This window comes from Momordica charantia, assembly GCF_013281855.1.
Source record: "Momordica charantia cultivar OHB3-1 chromosome 11 unlocalized genomic scaffold, Mcharantia_2.0 BLBB01000011.1, whole genome shotgun sequence".
NCBI classification, from domain to species: Eukaryota; Viridiplantae; Streptophyta; class Magnoliopsida; order Cucurbitales; family Cucurbitaceae; genus Momordica; species Momordica charantia.
In genome coordinates, this window is record NW_028275159.1 from 6282323 (window position 1) to 6299817 (window position 17495).

The window sequence follows — 17495 nt, forward strand, 5'->3', positions numbered from 1 at the left end:
AAAAACAAGAGACTTGTGTGTTTTCGGGCCAACCATTCTCCCTCCCTGACATTTGGATTTCCACTTGCCCCGATTTGATCTTTCAAAAGATTTTCATTATAAAAAAAAAAATCCGAATATTATCATTCTTCAGGCCGAAATTTCCTTTTCTTCGAATCGTCTGATTCATTTTGGCCAAAAGATTTGAAGCCATTAACTTGTTCTTTCGATTGAGCTTTCTATAAACCGCGCGCCGCCGTAGGGAGCCATGGCGGTGCACTTGAGCTACGCCTGTTTTGCAATTTCTCCAAGAAATCAGAGTAGAATTTACAGAGTGAGAGGCGTGGCTTCGGAGGATTATGGCACATTGACCTCGCCGGAAGAGAAGGTGAAATTGGGCGGTTCTGAGCTGAAGGTGACCACGCTTGGAGTTGGCTCTTGGTCTTGGGGAGATAACAGCTATTGGAATAACTTTGAATGGGATGGTAAGTTCCAGAATCTCGGTCAAATTATGCCCAAAAATTGGAATATAGGAAACCCCTTTTGTAGATTGATTCATAATATTTTCATTTTTGTGTGCTTCTGGTGGCAGAAAATAGAGCTGTAGATGATAGAAGATATATGAACACTTTAGCTGATTGTTGACTAAAACTTGTAGGATGAGACTAGAAATGAGTTTGGTATGGTTTTTGAACGGTGAAATGTGCTTTTGGTCTGACTTCTGAAGCATTAAATTTGAGAGGAAACACTTATTTATTGGTATCTATTGATATTTGATGTTAATGGAAGAAGTTGAAACTATAGGAACTTCTTGTAAGAATGAGTAGTAAATCTTTTCTGTTAAGTTCTTCAGATCACCATGGAACAAGCTCATAAGAAGTTTATTGTGTCCTGATTTTGATTTAGGACATTGGTGACTGAAATATATTTCGATTGAATTGATGTTTTCAATAGTGGTAGAGTGTGTTTTCATGTTTGAGATCTCTCTTTCTTTTTGGAGCGATTCAGATAGGAAGATGAAGGATGCTAAGGCTGCTTTTGATGCCAGCATTGACCGTGGCATTACCTTCATCGATACCGCTGAAGTTTATGGCTCCTCGGTGGGATATAATATGCTGTTATCTTCACTTGTTATCGTTGTGATCCGTGAAAGATCTTAGCTAATTGAATTGCAATAATCTTATTCTTTGGCAGTATGCGTTAGGTGCCATAAGTTCAGAAACTCTTCTAGGAAGGTACATTTGAATACTAATTTAATGTATTAGAAACAGAATTGTATTTAAATGAAATAGGCTACCAAGTTAACGCTTTGCCCTTGGCCATTCGAGGGGGCCTCGCTCTCCTCACTAATCACATCCTGAAAAGTCACCTCTGTCTCTACCGATTACTTTTCTATAAAGGAATATAAATATGCATTCTCTCTTCTAACTAACTTCCATGTGACATACCTTTTTTCCGCTCTTAGGGTGAGTTTGGCAATGCCTTTTAGTTTAAGCACTTTCCTTTTACTAATCATCTCCCGCGTGCTTAAACTAACTTGAGTGTCAATCACTTTAAAGTCACTTTTTGGATAATCATCTCTTAAAAAAAGAAACTAATTCAATTTTTTTTAAAAAAAGTTTAAAGGTATTTAAAAAAAAAACACTTTTTAGTCCTCTAAAATCACTTAGAAGCGATACTAAACACACTCTAAATTAGTAATTCTTCCAAAAGTGCTTATAGAAAAAGTTTTTATTTAAGAAGCATTTTTTTCAAAAATCACCCCAAACACAGTTATTAGTCTTTGCATACATCTTGACTATTAGAGACTTATCCATATCTACGTTGTTGCAGATTTATTAAAGAAAAGAAGGAGAAGGATCCTGGAGTTGAGGTTGCAGTTGCTACAAAATTTGCGGCTTTGCCATGGAGGTTTGGCCGTCAAAGTGTCATAAAAGCCCTTAAGGACTCCCTCGGTCGCCTCGGTCTTGCATCGGTCGACCTTTATCAACTTCATTGGTCTGTGCTTATAGACTCCTTTACTATAAACTTTGACTAGATAGTTCCTAATCCACTGTTTCCTATTGTTCACTTTTCAGGCCTGGAATATGGGGAAATGAAGGTTGTTCTGTCCACAACTGAAAAGAAAAGCTTGAATTTTCTCAACATTTGACTCCATAAAGATTGTGGGGGTCATCTCATATGTTTTTATGCCATCATTCAGATTAAGAAGAAGCTTAGTTCATTAAAGAAATCCTTTTTCAGGGTATATTGATGGGCTTGGCGATGCTGTTGAGCAGGGACTTGTGAAGGCTGTTGGTGTTTCAAATTACAGTGGTATGTTCTAATTCTGTCTTTCTCAGTGGCTTTCCCTTATGGCTGAAATCGAAAACTTTGTATGGTTTCTCAATCTAGAAAAACGACTTCGAGATGCTTACAAGAAGCTTAAGAAAAGAGGCATTCCACTAGCTTCAAACCAGGTGAATTATAGCCTCATATACAGAACACCAGAAGAGAATGGCGTGAAGGCTACCTGTGATGAACTTGGAATCACCTTAATTGCTTATTCGCCAATCGCTCAAGGTAAGTCGATCCAGGTCGGTTCAGTTATCATGTTAGTTCAGATATCAGCCTGAAATGAAACAATTTTCCATATTGCATACAGTTTCCTTTATGCAATTTTTGTGTTCTGGGATATCCTATGACTTCTTCAAATGCAAGGACTGAAACTTCAAAACCAGTTAAGAGGGTGTTTTGTATGTAAATTTATGCAACAGGTGTTCTGACGGGAAAGTACACTCCAGAAAATCCTCCGACCGGCCCTCGAGCTCGAATCTATACTCCGGAGTTTCTAGCAGAGGTTGAGAGACTCTTAAAAGTTTGAGAAAATCTGTCCTTAACGTGTTTTGCTTTATTTCTAAAGTATTTGTTTTAAATGCAGCTCCAACCTCTGTTGAACCGGATTCGGGAAATAGGAGCGAACTACAATAAATCACCCACACAGGTTAGTTTCTTCACTTTCTTTTTCAATTCAAAACTGAGGTTAAATTACAAGTTCCCTTCCCGAATTTTCAAGAGGGTAATGTCTAATAGATTTCTAAACTTTTAATTTTGTATTTAATAGGTTTCTGAACTTTTAATTTTGTGGTTAATAGGTCTTTTAACTTTCAATTTCGTGTCTAATAAATCTCTGACTTATTTAACTTTTTTTTTTTTTTAATTCACAAAACTATTAGATAGAAGTGATTTTAAGTTGACGAACCTATCAGACACAAAATAGTAATGTCTTACAACAATGTACAAGTGGCTTTTTTCATTTTCTAAAATCACTTATACATATTGTAAAACATTAATATTTTAATTGGATTGATCTTGACAATGACAAAAGTGATTTTTGGTCATATCAACGAAAAATTGATCTTCACAGCGAAACATGTCCTTCTCCTCCTCTACCTATAGATCTTTTTGCAAAGTTTGTGTTCTTGTGATTTTCTTCCTTTATTTGTCATCTTTGTCTCGCCTTTTTCATAACAAATGCTGAATTTTGGTGAGAATCGGAACGTTCTTTCTCTTCAGGTAGTGCTGAACTGGTTAATAGCACAGGAAAACGTCGTGCCGATCCCGGGAGCGAAAAATGCAGAACAGGCTATAGAATTTGCAGGTGCATTGGGTTGGAGAATCTCCGATGAAGAAGTCGATGAACTTCGCTCCTTGGCTTCAGAAATTAAACCTGTTATTGGTTTCCCCGTTGAGAAGCTCTAAATTCTTAATCCATTGATATAAAAATGTGTACTAGTATATAATTTCCCACTTTTCATACAGGATATTTACTTTACACATCTTCCTGTTGACCACTTTAAAAAAATAAAAAATATCTGTTTTTCGCTTTTCTCGTATGGTAAATTAAAGATGGTCAGTAAAATATAAGTATCGATCACTTATGAATGGTTTGTCTAGCTTTCATTTTCATTGGAGAAAATATCTTATATTGCAATTTAATGACTTGTCTTTTTTTTTTTCTTTTCTTTTTCTTGCCTGTGAATTGTGATTGTTTTTCCATCTAAATCTTAAAAATGGGAATCAGACGAGAAAGATAAGTTTTGTGATGAGAAATTTCTTTCGAGGAGTTGTATTATTAATATCATATATCAAAGCCATTATATTGATAAACTATATGTTTCTATATTTCATGGCTAGATTTTTCTAATTAGAAAATTTGATGTTCTTGTTCTCATGTAACACATGTTTATGAAATAAAATATGTTTGAAAATTTGAATAGATAAGAAAGTTTTGGATTTGGAACTGTAATATCAAATATTGATTTTCTTTCTTCGTTCATCGTTTTTTGTTTTTTTTGAAAAATATGCAGGTTATTAACGCTTCTCATTTCTCATTTTTATAAATATTCTTGAAATTGTAAATGAAACTCAAATATAAAATTTTATAGCTTTTTTTCCGATCTATAAGGAATGAACAATATACTTAAACGGTTGAGCTTATGTTGACACAAAATTTTATAGCTTGATTATTTGTTTGTAAAACTGCAAATTAAGTGAGTGGGGATTTAAACCTACACCTTGTAATAGGAAAAAATAAAATATATTTGGTAATTCGTTATTATTATTATTGTTATTTTTAGTGGAAAAATTAAAAAAAAAAATTATTTAGTAACTATTTCTAATATCTATTTGAAAAAAATTATTTATAGTGTCTTGTCAAAAAGTTTAAATTAAATAACTGCAAGTTTTACCTGAAAGTATTTTTAAAATAAGATATATTCAAAATTATTATATCATTTTAGTATATGAACAGTTTTAGTGAACATTCATTTTGAAAATAAAAGAAATTTTTTATGAAATAATTATAGAATGTAATTCTATTTTATCTTAATAAAAAATAATACAACGACAAATAGAAAATTATCACTAAATATAATTTTATCTTTATTTAAAAAAATAAGAAGAAGCGAACAACACAGAAGCAAAGACAAACAGACGCTCACAAAAATGTGACCATTCAAATCAAGGGCGTAATCATAATTGAAATTTACAATTTTTTAGAATTATTGTTTCTATTAATCAATATTATATATATATATATATATATATATATATATTTAATATAAAAATGTAAAAGTACAGGTTACTAATACTTTAATTAAATGAACACAGTTAACTTTCAAGCAAATTACTTGCTGTGTTTGAAGTAAATTAATAAATTAAAATTGCATAATAATGGCACTGATCAAATGGTTCAAAAGGATTTTATTTTTTTTAGAAATGGTAATAAAAATCTTTAATGTATTTCAAAATATGTTACTTGTCAAATTTTCAAATATAACAAAAAATTTCACTTATATCAGTAGTATATCATATACTTATATCAATAATATATCAGACACATATCAATAGTATGTTAGATGTATATCACATACATATTGCACAAACATTCATATCAGTAGTATATCAGATGTATATCACATACATATTGCAAGTATATCAGACACTCATATCAGTAGTATATCAGATGTATATTACATACATATACATATATATCAGTAGTCAGATACATTCCATATATATCATTTGGATAAAGTTGTCATTTTAAAAATTGGACCTCTGTTTTTTTCTTTTGAAGTGCTATATTTGAAAAAACTAAATTTGATTGCTATTTTGAAAATTTTACTAAAAAATTTTGTCATATTTGCAACTGTCCCATTTTTTTCTGTTGTTTTTTTAGCACAATAAGGGAATGAGAGATTTGAATTCATAACTTCTTGGTTGGAGACTTCTGTTGTTAAATTACACTTCAAAAGTAAATAAATAAATTTTTTTAAAAAAAAGTCTTGATTCACATTGAAACAAGTGTATATAAATTGATTGATTGGTTATAAATCTCAAACTCTTTGTATTTAAATCCATACATTCGAGTCCAAACATAGTTACGTCCACTTGTCTAGTCTTTTTTTTCTTTTATCTAACATGTGAATGTGAGAATTTGAACTCACGACTTTTTTGTCGAAAATAGATGTCTTAGCTAATTGGTTAGTGTTTCGATGGACAGGTTTTGTCTAGTTTTGTATACATCAAATCCTAATGAAAAATATGGTAGTTTTACCATTTTTAGCATTATTGATCAAAACGTGTGGTCCATAGTTATTGGTTTGGTTTGAGTTCAAGTTAACTTCTATATATGTTTTCTTCTAAATTACATACAAAGTATGTCTAAAAATTAAAACGTCATAAAAGAAAATAATATTCTTTAACATAAAAATTTATATTTATTACTTATTTATTTTTTAAGCAAAGAAGCAAAGAAACAGGAACGGTTAAAAGAACATTAAATTAACATGCATGTCTTCCATTGCAGAAGCCTTAGAATCACACCTCACAGCCACGCAGGCGACCTTCGGTGGCCTCTTCTAGCCAAACACCTTCAACCTCTGTATCGACTGCCATCTTCACTGTCAAATGGACTGCTCCATTACTCCCTCGTTTACAATAGTCAAAGATAATTCCTCATATCCGACTAGACATAACTTGAATCTCTTTGCACATCAAACTCACTTCCGATCCCTCATTGTTATTTGATTGCAGCAGGAGAAAATCCATCAGGAGTCGATCTCGATACGAAACCTTGAAATTTCGACTTGCAAAGTCATAATCAAATTGTCTTTAATGGTAAGTAGTAACTGCATCCGTTACAACAATTGATTGTACCATCACACTTAAACTGTATTGATAAGTATTTATCGATAAGAAAAAATATATCATTATTGTAAAAACCCGAAGTCTATACTTCTCTATTTCTCTATGATTTTTGAGATGATTACATTGACCAACAGTGGGAGGTTTTGTATTAAACAACTATTTAATCCAATAGGATCACACAAAATTCCATGGTTAGGAAAAAGAGAAATTTTGTATGGTTGGCATATATTTATTTTGCTTTCTCCACTTTCCATGAAGATTTTCTTCTCCTTTTCCCCCAAAAGTTGATAATTTAAACTTATTATATTTCCAATAGTTGCCCCAAAAATTCATTTTTTTCCATTACTCTTTTTATGACTTTTGACAATTCCTCCTCTCTAGATACAACCTATAGACATAAGAATTCCGCAGCCCAAATCTAAAGTCAAATCAAAATTTATTACCACAGCACAAATTGCTACATGGTCACATCACACCATATATTTTAATCTAGATTTGACTACTAATTTAGTTGTTATACTAAAAAATATATATTAATTTAATTTCTACTTTAGTTTTAATTTATTTTAATCTTCATGTTTTCAAAATAATCAAAACGTTCATTTTGATCTTTCGAATTTCATTTTTTTTGTTTCTTTTAATTTATATACTTTTGAAATGTTCGTTTTAATCCATATACTTTTAAACGGTAGCCATTTTGATCCTTCATTTTCATGTTTATCTCATTTATTTCAATCAAAATTTTAACATAACACTTCACTCACAAAATCCTTTTAAATGTAACCGTAAATTTATATTAAAGAATTTTCAACATGTATAAAATTTGTGTTAATATCTTACTGACAGGAATTGAAATAATTACTTTTTTAAAAGTAGTTTTGAAAGTACATGAATCAAAACTGACATCTTAAAGAAGCATGAACCAAAATTAACAAGAATAGAAACAATATTTAAATCTTTAATCTACTCCCCTTTGAAACCAAATAAACAAACATGATATAAATATTGTACTCACATATTTCTAAAAAGGGTTGGACTTTTCTTTCACTAACATCAATGCCATGATTTGAAACTCCCCATATAACATTATTTAAATGTGAATCAAGAAAAAAAAAATCAGATTTGCCATCAAACATGAGAAAAATGAAGAGAAAATAGGACACCAATAAATATATATATATATATATATATATAAAAAGAATAAGTTTCCTTTCCACCATTAAATCCAATAAGAAAAAATATAACTTACCCAATAGGCTGAATCAGTAGGTGAGTTGTCACCACTATTCTTCTGACCAGATCTGTCCCCTCTCTCTATCCTCTCTCTCTCTCTCTCTCTCTCTCATCATTGATAAATATTAAAAAAAATTAAAAAAACACAAAAAAAAACAGCTTTTTCTCCCACTGCACACATGGCACTGCCCTTTGTCCAATTTCAGATTGCACCTCCCATGGCGTTGAAGATGTAGATTTTTTTGCTCTGCAAATTTCTTCCTTAAAAAAATAATAATAAAATCAGCTTCTTCCTCCATGGAATTTGATGAACAAAACTAACCTCCCCCCGCTGGTCCCACACCAAAATCACAGACTCATTTGTCGTCCGCCACGTGGACTCCCTAGGAGCTCATTTGTATAGTTACAGTACCGAATCTTTTGCTCTGACCTCTGTGTGTGACGTCCTTTTCCCTCACAACTGGTTTTAAATGCCTTTTTTTTTTGTCCATCGCCATTTCTGCTGTGGAGTGTGCTCTCAACTTAGAGAGAGAAACAAAGAAAAGAGCAGAGAGAGAAAGAAAGGTCACTTCCATTTCCAGGCTTGTCTACTGAAAATTCGGATTTCTTCAGGTTTTTGTTTCCCTTCTTCGTTTTCTGCTTATGGGTGCCTCTCATTTTTTTCAATCTCTTATCTGTTTGCCCTTTTTCCCCCTTTTAGACGAATTTCTTCTAATTCTCCTCGTTTTTTTTCGTGGGTAGTTGAGTTTTTTTTTTTTTTTTATGAATCCCCTTTTGGGTGTTTTTCTTTTTATAATTTTCTTTTAAAGCTATCCTGATAATGTAAAATAATCGAATCGGTTCGTGGGAAGAGAATTTCTGAATTTGATTTTACCAAATTTAGACAGACAGACATACAGCCTTTTCTTTGTTTGTTATTTTATACTCCTATTTTTTTTTCCCTCCTCTGTTTCTTCTCCTGAATTCTTGAAGATTCTCTTTCCTCTTCTCTGTTTTAAAGGTATGATTATGGTGTTTTTTAATCATTTGCTTGTTGGCTTGGTCAATTGTGTACATTATTTAAATTAAAGTGCCATTAAATATTGTTTTAGTTGGACTTTCTTCCCAGTCTTTTGCTTAATCCGAGTGGTGTTGATAAATGGGGACAAGAGATTTTTATTAATTATTTCTTTTTTGTTAGTCAATTGCTGAACTAGATTGTGTGGGTTTAGTGGAATAATTTGCGGGGATTTCTTGTTTTCTGCCTTTTAAAGCGTTATAGTACTGAATAGAGCTCGGTGCTGTGATCACTAATCAGCATATTATTATAATTTTGAATTTAAACCCTGTTGTTTATTTGCTTTTTGACAGAGCTTCTGTGTGTAAGCAGCCATGAGTTATTGTTTTCCTGATTGGAATTTTGAGGGTGACCTTCCTACAGCCAACCATAAGAAATCAATGGGGTTGGCTTTCTCTCTTTTCTCTCACTTTCTTTCCCTTTCTAGTTGTTTCAAGTTTCAGGAGGGGGAAAAATCTCAAGGTTGGTATTTTGTTAATTTGTGTTTAAGCTTGGATGGGGATTTTGCAGACCTGAACATGATGATCTTGTGGAGCTTTTATGGAGAAATGGGCAGGTGGTGTTAAATAGCCAAAAGGGTAGAAAACCAAGTCTAGTTCCTAGTGATGTAAGACAATTTCAGAAACAGAATCAGCTACTTTATAGGAGCAATGTGTCTTGTGGAAATTCAAGCAATTTGATTCAAGATGATGAGACGGTCTCCTGGATACAAGACCCGATTGAGGACTCATTTGAAAAAGAATTTTGTTCCAATTTCTTCTCTGAATTGCCGCATGCTGATCCTATTGAGATTGTTAAGCAGCCTATCAAACATTTCCAAGATGAGAAGCATACTAGATTTGGTGCCTTTGACAATACAACTCATGTAAGTTTTGGGAATTCTCAAAGACCGAGTTCGAAGCACCCTGCAGCAGCTCTTGCTGAGTTTCCTACAAACACAATGCCTCCTCCAAGATTTCAGCTTCCCAATTCGACACAGCAGACCAAGGATTTTGGAGATTTGGGGAAAATAGTAAACTTTTCTCAAGTTCCTGTGCCCTTGAAGGGTGACTTGGGATCATCAAATGGAGGGAGAGAGTCTGGAAACTTGATACAGGGAGAGGGTAGAGATTGTTCAGCAATGACAGTTGGTTCGAGCCACTGTGGAAGCAACCAAGTTCCTAATTCGAATGATCCCGATGCAAGCCGGGTTTCGACCAGTGGCTTTGGAAATGCTGGTTTATCTGCTGGTCTCTCCAAGGAAGATCATAGAAAGATGGTTCCACAAGGTGAGAGGGGCAAAACTGAGACCATGGATCCAACTTCCACTTCATCCTCTGGCGGTTCGGGAAGTAGTATGGATAGAAGTAGGACAATTGGACAATCTAATGGAGGTAATAGAAACAAACGAAAAGGCAGGGATGGAGAGGAATCCGAGTGCCAGAGCGAGGTAAAACTATTATGCCTATTGCCTTTGTTCTATCATAAAGCCCCTTAATTCTTCTTTCTTGGTGTGAACTTCAGTTTGTTAAACATTCTGTAGACTGCTGAACTGGAATCTGCTGAGGGAAACAAAGCAGCTCCACGGTCCGGATCTTCTCGCAGGACTCGTGCTGCGGAAGTGCATAACCTTTCAGAAAGGGTAGGACATCTAAAGTTCCCCATTGATCAAAGTTTCTTATATTTTGATTTTTTTGAGAAGAGCTTAATTGTGATGCAGAGGAGAAGAGAGAGGATAAATGAAAAGATGAAAGCACTGCAAGAGCTCATACCACACTGTAATAAGGTACTTGCACACAACATCTAGTCTCCCTTTTCGATTCTGTCTCGTTTCTTGATGGTTATATTCTGTTGCAATCCTGGTTATCTTTTATGTGATCTTAGTGACTGCTTCCTGCAACTTTATTAGTGATAATGGAAAAGTCCAACTAGAACTTTGCTGGTTTATCCTTCATAATAGTTGTCTGATCCGTTTGATAATTTGACGAAACAGCAAACAAAAACATTCAAGAACTTTTTTCCTTTTCTTTTTGGTTAAACACAAGCTTATGTTATCTTCATGCTGGACCTAACAATGACTGAAATATATTAATTTAACTAGGGTTGACTTTAAGTTTTTTCTATCAGCCTGAATCTTGTATTCTTTATTAAGTAGTCCTTCTGCTGCAGACCGATAAAGCTTCGATGCTGGATGAAGCCATTGAATATTTGAAGTCACTTCAATTACAACTACAGGTATGAGTTTAACTAAGATTTCTACAAAATCAATCTGATTTTGCTTCATACAACACAAAGCACAATTTTTTGTAATGGTGTAATGTTCAATAGGTAATGTGGATGGGAAGTGGGATGGCACCAATGATGTTTCCGGGCATTCAACATTACATGTCTCGAATGGCCATGGGTATGGGTATGGGTATGGCCCAACCTTCAATGCCTTCAATTCACAACTCCATGCAATTACCTCGGGTCCCAATGGTTGATCAATCAGTTTCAGTGGCTCCAACGCCAAACCAGCCTATGATGTGCCAGCCTCCAATTTTCAACCCCATAAATTATCAAAATCAGATGCAGAATCCTGCTTTCCAAGAGCAGTATGCTCGTCTAATGGGCTTACACCATATGCAACCTGCCTCACAGGTTTGTCGTCTTCCTCCTATCGAACAACATCTTATTTTTCCACGATCGGATTGTGTTTAGAGTCTGTATTTTGGATGTTTTGCTAAAAAATTATAACATTTTACACTAATCATATCTGGCTTTCTTTTGCAGCCCATAAATGTCTTCAGATTTTGTCCCCCAGCAGTCTTGCAGAGTCAAACAGTAGCAGCACCGGGCCCTGTTAGTGGACCTAATGCTGGAGGATCTGTAACTAATGATATTGTAGATTGCAATTTGGGTAAGTCTTCTTCCAATCATGCTTTCTGCATCATTAGCGAGTGATTAGTGTTAATGTGACTTGTATACGACTTCTTTTCTGTCACTGTTGTTTATATGTGTTGGTAGTAAAGTAATTCACTTATTGTCTAAATCTAATATCTTAAAAGAAAAGCCTGTGTTTTCTTCTTTGGGGAAAAGAGAGAGAGAGAAAGCAAGTGCATGAATCATGTTGAAAGTTTGGAAACTTTACTTTGTGGATTCTACCAGTCTTGGACATAATGAATGGTTGTAAGAAACAACTGAGTGAGTTCATATGATGATGCCTTATCTTCTCACTAGACACCTACCTTTTTTTCCCTCTACAAAGAAAGGGTAGCAAGTTATCTAAATCCTTACCCTTTCAAAAATCTTCACCTAGTTGTCGGCCAATATGTCATTCTAATGTCTTTCCTTATGAGTCGTAGTCCCAGAGTGTAAATGCACGGTGGCCAAATGGGAAGACAAATACCTAAGGAATTAAAGCAAAATTTCCCTTCCTCTTTCTGAATCCGATACTGCAACTGTGTCTCGGTCACGTAGCTTTCGTTGACAGTCTTTGCTTTTGCTGATGTTAACAGGTTGACAAAGTGATTATGCATGTTTATCTGTTAGCAACGGTCCCTCCTCAGTTTGTTGTAGAGCATCATTGCCAGATATGGTGGAAGCATGATTGTTGTTCTCTCTGTGTATATCTGATACAGATTCTTGCCTCCAAGTACAGCTTATATGCCTTCCGACTCCATTACCATATTAAAAATTATTGTTCAAAGCAGCAATGTAAGCTTCATTAATCTGTATACTGTAGAGACAGCTAAAAAACTCAAGATTCTAGATCTTGCAATTCCAGGTATTTAACAAAAAAATTTTTGTCAAAGAAAAAAAAAAGAAGGTTACAAAATAAGATCAGCTAGTTTGTTCTGCCAAAATGATGAGTTGAGAAGCAGCTTAAGCTCCTTTTTATGTAATATCTGTTATCTTAACACTGTTTATGAATTCAAAATAAGTTAGATTTGGATGTTACGCTGTTATCTTAACACTGATATTACCTCTCAAGACCTTGTTTGTGGACAAGAATGAAATCTCCAACTTTAGACTCTAATAGGTACCTCATCTACTAAGCTTTACTCAGATTGACAGTTTTTTTGTTAATCTACATCCATCGGGAACCGGGAAAAAGAAAAAGTAAAAAAGGAGGGGAAAAAAGGGAAAAGGAAAAAAACTATTCTCCTGTTTTGAATATATATGTAGGGTTGGGATGGCCTAGAGTGAGAGAGTGGGTGGGAGAGAGAATTATGAAATGGGACCCTGAAGAAGATTTAGTCATATGAGCAGATAAACAAACAAGGGCCGTTGGTTAAGCATATTGACAGCTGCTATTTATGTAGCTTTAACATCTTATCCCTATCTTTTTCTTGATTGTTGGGAGTTTGAAAGAGATTGGAAAGAGATTGATTTTTCCACAAATTTGGTCCCATTTTTTGCCAACTTGCTTGATGGTATGTCTTCTTCTTTCATGGCCATTCATGTCCCCACTCACACCCAAAGTTCTTAACTTCCCCCCCTCCAAATTGCTAGTCTTTTTCTCCAATGCCCCACTTGACAAGAAAAGAAAATGACCAACCAACTTGGAATCACAATTTGGTGAAACTCCATTACTTTTGAGCTTCCTTTTAATTTCTCAATCATTGCCTTTACTTTTGCATCTTATTCTTGGATTTGACTTACTAAACTCAACCCAAATCTCTGTCTTTGCTTATCTAAACACTCATTAATTGATCACTGGAGATGATGAGTTGAGTGCTGCTGCTGCTGCTGCTTCTTTCTTTTCCCTGTTTGGATGGAGAGAAAATGAGAGAAAATTTGCAACTGTCAGTAGGAAAAAGTGAAGAAAAAGAAAGATTGTTGTTGTTGTTGTTGTTTGCTAGAGTGAGAATAGACATCAGTGGCTGATAATTGAATACAAAAGGCAGAGAGGTTGCTGAATATGAATCTAAAGCCCAATCATTACTTACCATGACTCACTGCCACTGGTTTTCTGCTGACATTCCGTACAGAACAATAGAATATAGATAGATAACTCATCAATTTTCCCTTTTTCTTTCCTTTAATATATGTTTATTTTTTGTGGCTGAATTCCTTCCTTGGTGAGATTTCAAAGTATGCCCACCGAATTTTATTCCCTTCCTTCCTTCTCACTTCACTTGTATGGCCTCGAGTTTGTACGTGCTGAGCCTCGGGTTGTTGGCATATGAGTTTGTTTATCTCGATCTACATCATAAACTTAGATTCTTGATGTTCGCTCTTTAACACACCCCAAAGACATATGTTTCACGAATTTATGAGCTAAAACGGATTTCTATTGACTAAATGGTTGTGTATTTACCGGATTCTTTTTTTTTTAATATGTGGGGATATTTGAACTTACTACCTTTTAGTTGGAAAGAAATAGCTTAACCACATTTAGATTGACCTATTTTATAAAAACATGTCTTCATACCAAATGAGGAAGTGTGATTTTATTTTATGATAATAGAAATTGACAACATCTCACATACGGGCACATAAATAATGTATTGAATATTTTTATTAAAAACAATTGAAAAAATATATGTGTGTGATGTAATGGATTTGAGGTTTGATTATACCCCATCTATACTATATAAAGTAAAAAAAGAAAAATATACTATAAGCTAGAAGACAACACAAAAAGGGGGAAAAGGCTACAAATTTTGGCATGGTAGAATTCATCAATCAACTATGGTCAAGTAAATGTAGGCTATAGTTATTTAAAAATAAAAAAATGAAATTGTAGGCTATAATAGGTCAGGAGAATGCCGAGAAAAACAAATGTTGAAAGCAAAATTTGCCTAGATTTTATAATTCTTTTTTAAAAAAAATAGAAAACAAAGAATTATATCAATCAAGCTTATAATCACGTTTAAATGCTATTTTCATCATTACACTTTTGGTTTTAGCTCATTTTGATTCATTAGTTTCAAAATGTCTATTCCTATGTTTTTAACGTTGATTCATTTTAGTTTTTGTATTTTTTTCATCGTTTGTTTTAATTCTTGAACTTTTAAAAAGTGATCATTTTGGTTCATTCATTTACATTTTGATGTCATTTATTTGGATCAAAATTTTAACATGATATTTCTTCACTTACTAAATTTTTTTAAAATGTAATCATAAATTTATATTAAATATTTTTATTTAATTTAAAATTTTTATCAAACGTTGCATATAAGATCGAAATAATCACTTTTCAAAAGTACACCGACCAAAACAAACTTTTGGAACTAAAATAGACGAATAGTGCAACTACCACAATAGCATTTAAACATAACAAATAATTCAACAAACAGTTCTATTTGTTTTTTACAATTATTTATTTTGGAAAAAATTTCCCGAAATTTGACTTTTGCAGCAACCTCTAACCCAATTGGACTTCTACCAAAGGCCCAATATTAAAGGCAATGGGCCTAACTTTCCTTCTTCAAAAGCCTAAACAATCATGCTATATATGGGCTTTTGCTGAAATTGGGCCACTTCTTTGTTGGACCAGTAAGCGGCTTAGAGAAGAAAGCTTGACAAACTAAAAATACCACCATATTCTAAACTATTTTACAAATTGATCTATATATATATTTAAATGTCATAAAGTAGGATCTACCAAGTAAATTGTTGATATACTTATCACAACATTAGATAAAGTTAAATTTAAATTTCTTAGAATTATATTTTAATCGGAAGTAATTTTATATTAAAAGATTTATGAAAGGTTATTAGATTTAACTATTTTGGTTAGTTAATAAAGAGAGAGCTTGGGAGGGAGAGGAGAATGGGTTCTTGGGTAGGAGGAGGGAGTTTGCGGTGGCTGGACTGGACAATGCCCCAAATCTAAAAAAAATCAACATTATTTTATGAATTAGTTTGAATGTTGTAATATTTTTAAAAATAATTTCATTTGAACAATATTAAAAAAAAACTCTAATATATTTAATTTGGTATAATGGTTATAGATTCAATTTTCCAGCTTTATCTACGTTCAATTCCTATGTTATATTGTAATATTTTTCTCTTTTAAACAAATATAAAAGAGTATTACTTAAAAAAAAATCTTTTTTCTCCTAAAATAAAAGAATCACTATTAAAATAACTACAATATTTTTTTAAATGTTCTTTAACAGAAATTACAATTTATTAAAATCTCTCTTATCTTTTAATAAAATATCTATGTTGTAATTTTTTTCTTTTAAAATAATTAAAATAGGTTCAATTCGAACAAAATTAACATAGATATTGCTTATTAAAATCAATAGAATATAAATTTTAATAGTAATTATTTTATTTAAGAGATAGATAATTTATTTTATAGTTTTTTATTAAAAAAAATTTGTAATTATTTTATTTTATAAGAGAAATCAATTTTAATAAATAACACATTTATTTTAAACAAAAACAAAAAAAAAACAATTTACAATACAATATAAGATTCTATTTGAATTAAGAAATTAGTTAGAAAGTTGGATCTATGGATTCTATCAAATTAAATATGTTTAAAATGTGTGGAGGAGTATTGAATAATGAAGACCATTGTTTAATTTAAATAAAAAACAAAAATAGATATTGCTTTTCTACGAACTTAATTGAAATAAAAAAAGATGCACGGCAAAAAAAAACGCCTCTTTCGAAAAGATCTCCTAAAGGAAAGAAAAAAAGAAAAATTGCAGTAATATAAATTCATCCGGTCTGCTGAACTGAGGCATCACCCACCGTCACCAAGAAGAAACCCACCATCCTCCAGTCCAGTCCGGTCCGGTCCTACCACTAAAGCATGTATGTTTGCAAACACTAGCTTTCGGTAAAAGTAAGCATGTGATTTTTTAGTGTGGCGAAATTTTAACCTGTTGGTTGGAGATATATATCAATTATCGTTGAGTCAGGTTCGCTTTGGTCAATATAGCTTATGTTTTGAATTCCTATAAAATAAAAACTTTATATAAATATAAAAACAAATACATTTTTACTATATCTATAATGATATGTTTACTCATGAAAATATTTTCTCTTAGGTCTAGAAAAATTATATATTTAGTGATGTAATTGAATATGATATTTTGTTGTTGAAGCAAAGAGACAATGACCAAGATGACATAGCAGGGGAAATTAAAATTTGAAAGTTTGATGATTCCCATAATAATTAATGATCTTAAAAACATCATTCAAGGATTACACGAGTTTTTTTTCGCTCTTTTGATTAGTCTGGTTTCAACTCCAATAAATATTTTTTAGCCTTGATATTAAAGTGTAAGATTATATCCTTCCACACTTTTATTAGAAGGAAAATATAATATTATTAAATAAAAATACATATTATCAATCTAAACATAGTTCAACTGTTTAAAATATCTTCAATCTATAGTTTATAAATCTAAATCTTCATATGTTCTAATTAAAAAAAAACAAACAGAAAAAGAAAACGCATTCAATAAAAATTGGTAAAAGAATTATGGATCCTTGGAGAGCCATTTCCACTTTCAAAATTGGAATAAGTTTCATTGCTCTTGCTCTCTGGCCAAGGCTTAGCTGCGTGTCCAATCATAATTCCATTCCATTCCACCACATTGCCAAATTG

At 32.7% G+C, this 17495-nt stretch overlaps 2 protein-coding genes across 3 annotated transcripts; both read left to right on the forward strand.

The window, feature by feature from the left end:
* Positions 1-3847, forward strand: LOC111012897 (NAD(P)-linked oxidoreductase superfamily protein). The gene is made up of 10 exons (XM_022287204.2): positions 1-464; positions 988-1079; positions 1174-1214; positions 1813-1977; positions 2058-2080; positions 2224-2295; positions 2374-2541; positions 2736-2818; positions 2900-2962; positions 3535-3847. The coding sequence occupies exons 1-10, from the start codon at positions 248-250 to the stop codon at positions 3718-3720; spliced, it is 1110 nt and encodes a 369-aa protein (XP_022142896.1). The 5' UTR covers positions 1-247; the 3' UTR covers positions 3721-3847.
* A 4508-nt stretch (positions 3848-8355) lies between these two features.
* Positions 8356-12877, forward strand: LOC111012049 (transcription factor PIF4). 2 transcript variants are annotated; one of them, XM_022286080.2, is made up of 9 exons: positions 8356-8514; positions 9253-9344; positions 9470-10388; positions 10482-10580; positions 10659-10724; positions 11108-11173; positions 11267-11578; positions 11711-11837; positions 12436-12877. In XM_022286080.2, the coding sequence occupies exons 2-9, from the start codon at positions 9274-9276 to the stop codon at positions 12438-12440; spliced, it is 1665 nt and encodes a 554-aa protein (XP_022141772.1). In that variant the 5' UTR covers positions 8356-8514; positions 9253-9273; the 3' UTR covers positions 12441-12877. The 2 variants fall into 2 exon arrangements, with proteins under 2 accessions (XP_022141772.1, XP_087976138.1); XM_088120012.1 differs by having other exon boundaries at positions 10482-10724.
* Positions 12878-17495: the final 4618 nt, after the last annotated feature.